The sequence below is a fragment of the Apium graveolens genome, chromosome 3, assembly GCF_009905375.1.
Source record: "Apium graveolens cultivar Ventura chromosome 3, ASM990537v1, whole genome shotgun sequence".
Taxonomy (NCBI): Eukaryota; Viridiplantae; Streptophyta; class Magnoliopsida; order Apiales; family Apiaceae; genus Apium; species Apium graveolens.
In genome coordinates, this window is record NC_133649.1 from 70,070,452 (window position 1) to 70,077,590 (window position 7,139).

The 7,139-nt window shown below is 37.0% G+C and overlaps 1 protein-coding gene across 1 annotated transcript; it reads right to left on the minus strand.

The window, feature by feature from the left end:
* Window positions 1-3,246: 3,246 nt before the first annotated feature.
* Window positions 3,247-6,879, minus strand: LOC141714311 (uncharacterized). The gene has a single exon (XM_074517835.1). It carries the CDS (start codon window positions 6,877-6,879, stop codon window positions 3,247-3,249), a length of 3,633 nt encoding a protein of 1,210 aa, XP_074373936.1.
* Window positions 6,880-7,139: the final 260 nt, after the last annotated feature.

Genomic DNA, 7,139 nt, shown 5'->3' on the forward strand with positions numbered 1-7,139 from the left:
CAATGTACAAAATATACGGTCGGCAATGATACATGTTTCCGAATGTGAATCACATTTGGATGATTTGGGCGAATACATTTGGAGAGAGTAGAGATTAATACGAACCATACATCAACGGATGTTTTAATTTTTTTTGATAGTTTGTCATTTTCATACAAGCTAGAGTAGAAGTTAGCACTTATATGGATGTTTGATTAACGGTAAATTATAAGTCGATTATGGATTATTGTGCACTTGTCATAATGAAGGAAGAAGCAAGCATACACCGAATAATTATGTATTCCCTGCAGATAAAAGAAACACATTTACTCTTACCGAACAAGACGACCAATTACACGATTCATCTAATAACATATTGTATTACTGTATATAGCTAATCCATGTGTGTGTCTCCTTCATAACCTAAATTTCAAGCATACTATTACCACAGTCTATACACTATTTTTCTTGGTTACAAGAAAGTCTCCTTTCATTATCAAACTTTAGGGAACTTATTACATTCACTAATATTGTAACATATCCTAGGTCCTTCCCTTTTGAAGTAATTCCGCATCTGCGGCTAAAACAATTGTGTATTTGCATCTAATGCTTGCTTTTGCTCTCCTGTCATTACATAGTTGGTCAATCTAATTAAGTCACTAAAGTAGTATAATAAAATTTTGTAGTATTAGTACTACTACTTAGGAGTTGCTACTACTAGTTAGTGATCCAAACAGTGCTGAGAATATATAAATATACAACGTGAGTCGAAAACGTACCACCACTAATTATAAAATTTTAAATTTTAAATCCTCACTTACTAATTGATTAAGAGGTTGAAGATCACAACTAGCTACGATTACATTAGTCACGAAATATTTGAGGATTCTGATAAGTTAATTAAGAATTAACTAGTGATAAGTAGATCTGTCAAATTGAATAACTGGATCGTTTTCAAATCGGATTAATATTGAATTGACTCTACTTTTGAATTATTATATAACTAAAGACCATACATATTGGATTAAATGTGATTCGGTTCACGTGTAATTGCGATGAAAATCGGACAAAATTCGGTTCAGATTAAATTTGGTTTGAATATTTCCGAATCATAACTTATTCATTTTTTCAATTTGTGAGACTTATAAAAATATCTTTTATATAAATATTATACTTTTATTATATTATAATATACTTTTACAAAATATTATGATTAAATAATTTATATTATCATAAACATAAAATAATTTTGAGTATGAATTTTGCTTATTTAGGATTATATTCGGTTCAGATGATATATGATTCGGTTTTGTTCAGTTACAATTTAAAATTGAATATAATATCTCGGATCATTTTTGGTTAAATTTTCGAATTGATTAATTAATTCGGTTTTCGGACAAATATCGAATTACATAATTCGAATATCGGATCGGATCTCGATTTCTTGGTTGGTTCTTCGGATGTAGATCCATATAGACCTATTTTGCCGGGTCTAGTGATAAGTGCCTTTCTAATAAATTTTTTAAACTAGTTTTGCCTTTTATTAATTTAGTATAGCAGTAAACAATTAAACCTAAAGCAAACCGCCTTTATCCTTGATAGTTAATATTCTGAATCTTAGTCTAAATATTGAATCTTATAAGATATATATGTGAATCTTTTCAAGCTAAACATTACTAGGATATATTTCATTTCCATTAATTTCCGAGTGTAAATATACATTATTTCTTATATATTATACTCCCTCCATTTCATATTATGTGTATTCTTTAAATTTGTGCCGGTCAAATTGACTTAAGTTTGACCGAAATTTATTAATAATTTAAAATTTAACAAAATAAAAAACTTACATCACCGGAAAGTAGATTTAATCTACTTTAATCTATAATTTTTAGTTTTTTGAAATAATATACGAGTAATGTTTAATCATTAGTCAAAAATTGATAAATTTGACTTTTATAAAAGGAAATATGAAACATAATATGAGATGGAGTGAGTATAAATTAGCTCTTTCTGTCTAGGACAGTTGTAGAGTGACCATGATTATAAGTAATTGCAAGACAGAGGCTACAATATATCATAAGAAAATTGAAATATATCATTATTAAAAAAAAATTAAAACGTGACGATCGTAGTAAAATAGATATTGATACTTAAATATCTTTCTGTCTCATATATTCTATGGGATTGACATATGAGATTACATATAACATTTAAGTATGATAGATAGCAAATTTAATTTTTCATTTATAAATCAAACTATATTTCAATCCGCGTTTGCAACCCCAAGCATATTATAGTGCTAGTCCTAGACATCACAAAAATGCCGGAAAATCACATAAGTTGCAGTCGTCCAAATAAGTCAAAGGGGCCAAATAACAAAATTGCAGTAACAAAACTTCCAAAAGCCACTCATCTGGCAAATACGACCTCCACCAGCAGTGGCTTGTTTCATTCGTCCCAGAGTCTTTGCTGATCATAGACCTAAACATATATAAAACTGAAAACAAACAAAAGAAGATTCCCACTTAAAATCAATTGAAGTCAAGTTAAGCATCAATCGCAGCTGGTAATTAAAATGATTTAATGATGTCCAACTAGTCCTCCATATGATCACCAGCTATATCTGTAGCACATATTGTTTTCATTTTCTTTCGGCATATACAAACTTTCAAGTATCTCAGTATTCATTTTCTGCCTTTTTTCATCAGGATGACACTTTTGCCTGCCTAGTTAGTGCCCTCAATACTGAGTAATTAATATGACCTTAATCAGTTAATCCTTGATGGGCCTTTCGTTAAACGTTCTTTCCTTATTAATAATCTTTACCTAATTAACCTTATCTTGTATAGGTTCATAATCACTTATCTATTTATGTAATGTCATAATTAATACTGGTTTTAAGTTTTAAGTAGTTGGCCCTTATCCTTACCATAATCCTGACACCTCCACCATGCAAAGTAAGCAAATTTAAATGCTGAATGCTGATCAGCCATGCATGCAGCAGTTATACTAATCTCTGCTAACACATAGAACTTCTTAAACAACAATTTGTTTTCAAAATAAAACTGTTCAGTGGCTAACCATTAATGTTGAAAACAGTTAATGCGCAGGTTGGCACAGTGATCATCCCACTGTGCGGGTGGAACTATATATAAACTGTAGTGGCTGCTGATCAACGTTAGTTTGTACATTTATACTATAGTGATCATTTTCTTATACTCAAAGTTTTTTTTTTTTTTTTTTGAAAATAAGCACTTGCATATATTAAAACTGCTCAGAAAAGATATTACAGGTAATATACTCCAGAGGGGTATGCACCCACTCCTGCAGACCTGACGTAGAATACGTTGCCCTTGCTAGCGTATGAGCAATCATATTCGCAGATCTATGCACGAAAACTACTAACACCTCCTCAAAGTGTTTAATTATTTCACGACATTCACTAACAATTGTGTGAAAATAAGATTTTCCCATGCTGCCATTCACTGCCTCAACCAGCAGCTTGGAGTCAGACTCGAAAACACACCTATTGCCTCCCCATGCTTTTGCCCATAACAAAGCCTCCTGCAGACTTACAGCTTCAGCCATTTGTGGACTCATATCGCCTCGTATGACATTGCTTCGTGCTCGTATAAACGCACCTGTTGTATCTCGAGCCACACATCCCACCCCAATAAATCCTGCACCATGTTTACATGCAGCATCGACATTTATTTTAGTCCATCCCACTGGCGGTTTACTCCATACCCTGTCACCCAGTTGCTGTTGTGCTCGGCTTGTCTCCCCCTCCTCTCTCGCCTTCTTCCATTCAGCCAACGTGTTAAACACCATGGATTTCATACCAAAAGCTGACTGTGTTACTCTTTCCCAGACCCACTGATTACGACGATACCACAAACCCCAACATAAGATCCCCACTTGAGCACATTTATCTTTATTATACGTATCAAAGACTCTCTGCAAAATCGTCTTGACAGTATCTTGTGGTAACACTGCAGTCATATTATTTAGCCCCGTAGTCATCCATATCTCCTGTGCAAATTCACACTCAAACAATACATGAATAGCACTTTCAACATGATTTTGGCACCAAGTACATATCATATCAACAGGAACACGTTTACTGTGCAATGCCTCCGCTGTAGGAAGAGTATTGCAACACGCACGCCAGAGAAAATTTGTAACCTTTCCTGGTAACCTCAGCGCCCATAGCTTCTTCCAAAATCCTTTCTCATTATATTCCTTCTCTCCCCTAATTCGTCTGTAGCAGCTACGCACAGTGAAGTCTCCTTTGTCCTCAAGTATCCAAAACCATGAGTCACTCTTAGCGAAACTTGGTATAGGAATTTTGCGAATAAGATCACTATCTCTAGTATTACATATATCATTAATTACATCCTCATCCCACGCCTTCTGACTATCCTCCATCAAACCACTAACTTTAATATCTTTCAGCTCAGCAGGCATATCAGTCGTCATGTACCCATTTGTCAAGCATGGCAACCATGGAATTTCCCACACTCGAGTACTTTTACCGTCTCCAATCCTCCGACGACACCCTTGTTTAATCACGCTCTGTGCTTCCATAATACTCCTCCACACAAAACTCGGATTTTGCCCAACTTTAGCACTCAAGAAATCTCCTTGCGGGTAATACTTAGCTCGCATTAATTCTGTAACCAAAGGATTTGTATTATTTAGCAGCCTCCACCCTTGCTTGGCCAGCATCGCCACATTAAACTCCTTCAGCTTTTTAAAACCCAAATCCCCTCCTTCTTTTGCCTCACACAACTTATCCCACGCCATCCATTTTATGCCACCACCTGACCTACCATTTGACCACCAGTAAGCATTCATCTTCTTTTCTATTGCATCACATATTTCTCCCGGAATCAGCAACAGCCCCATCCAAAAATTAGGAATAACCTGCGCTGCAGTTTTCAGTAATGTGATTTTACCCGCCTTAGAAATTGTTCGATTTGTCCACGTCTGGAGCTTCTGCTCAACCCTGTCCACCAGAAATTTGAACTTTGCAGTTTTATCTCGACCAATTCTCATAGGCATCCCAAGGTACGTTCCAGGATCACTGACTTCACTAACTTGTAATTGTGTACAAACATCACTTCTATCAGACTCACTTGTATTTGGTGAGAAAATAACCGTTGATTTATTATAGTTCACCACCTGTCCTGAGAGCTCCTCATATCTACTCAAGATGCGCTTCATAACAGTGGCTTCCTGAGCATTTGCTCGAAAGAAAAAGTAACAGTCGTCCGCGAAAAGCAAGTGAGAGATCGTAGGTGCTCCCCTAGCAATAGAACATCCATGCAGGAGACCTACCTCCTCATTTTGCCGGATAATCGCGCTCAACCCTTCTGCGCACATAATGTAAATATATGGCGAAATCGGGTCGCCCTGCCTTATTCCCCTCCTAGGTGTAACAGCTCCAAATTCACTCCCATTATGTAAAAGGCTATATGAAACTGAACGAATATAAGACATTATTCGATCAATCCAAACTGCATTAAACCCGAATTTTCTCATCATGCTCTCAATAAAATGCCATTCCAATCGATCATACGCTTTCGATATGTCAATCTTGAGGCCTGCTATTCCATGCTTCCCTTGAGTTTTGCGTTTCATGTAGTGATTAACTTCGAACGCAACCAATGCATTATCCGTCAACAAACGCCCCTCAATGAATGCACTTTGTTTGTCAGAAATTATCCTTCCCAAGCATGTTTTCAGTCTGTTTGATAGTACCTTAGACAAGATTCGGACCAAGACATTATATAGAGAAATAGGACGTAGTTCTTGCATTTTAGTAGGCACCTTAACTTTCGGGATCAAACACACCAGCGTCTTATTTACATCAATAGGAATGTATCCTGTTTGCAGAAAACACTTACAAAACTCAACGACATCATTCCCCACGACATTCCAGAATACTTGAAAAAATGCCGGATTTAGGCCATCAGGCCCAGGAGATTTATCCGGATGCATCGATGATACAGCACTCTTAACCTCCTCCTCTGTTACTTCAGCAATTAGTCCCTCGTTTTCCTCATCTGTTACTTCCTTCACCTTTTCCCCTTGGGACAGGTCCCCATCATTACCTTCGCTCTGGAATAAACCCGAGAAATATTCCGTGATCACATCCTGGATTTCACCTGTTGTTTCTTTCCATTCCCCCTCACTATTCTGAATTCGCTGAATTGTATTAGCTCTTTTCCGAGTAGCTGCATATTTATGGAAAAAACGGGTGTTTTCATCACCCTCACGCAGCCAGAACTGTTTTGCACGCTGCTTCCAGTAAATTTCCTGTTTTTCCAAGAGATTCAAATACTCCCATCTCGCTGTTTTATACATAATAGCCCCCTGCATGTCTCTTCTGGTTCTCAGTTGCCGTAATCTCTTCTTGCAATTCGCCAGCTTATCTCTAAACTCCTGTTTCACTCCTCCACCCCACTCCTCCAATTTAATACAGCACAACTGAATTCGACTCATTATTGTTTCACCCTCTGTACTAGCCCAACTATTCTTTATCAACTGCAAACAGTCCTTTTCCTTAATCCAAACGTTTTCAAATCGAAAACGTTTAGCTTTTGGCATGTATACTTGTCTATTCAATTGCAAGTTCAACGGTAAATGATCCGACGGAGCCACTTCCAACACTTTTATTTCAGCATCTGGAAACAAATCACTCCATGCCTGAGTTGCAACACCCCGATCTAACCGTTTTTGAACCCAGTGACTTGTCCCTCTAGACTTTTCCCATGTGTACCTTTCTCCAGTAAAGCCCAAGTCCATCAAGTTACACTCCATTAACGTTTCCACAAAACCTGTTAACATACTTCTCGGGTACTCTGGCCCTCCACGTTTCTCATTAGCATACATCAAATTATTGAAGTCTCCAATAACACACCATGGGAGATTTGACTTCTCAGCTAGGGTTCGAAGTACGTTTCACGACTCCCTTTTTCTCCCCCATTCAGGACACCCATAGAACCCAGTGTATCTCCAACGACCAACTTGCTCATTTTCCACTTCAAAGTCAATAAAGTGAGTGTTGCTCTCCCTCAATGTACAGCTTCCTTCATTCTTCCATATCAACGCCAAACCCCCACTCCGTCCCTGTGATTCCACAACCCAACATC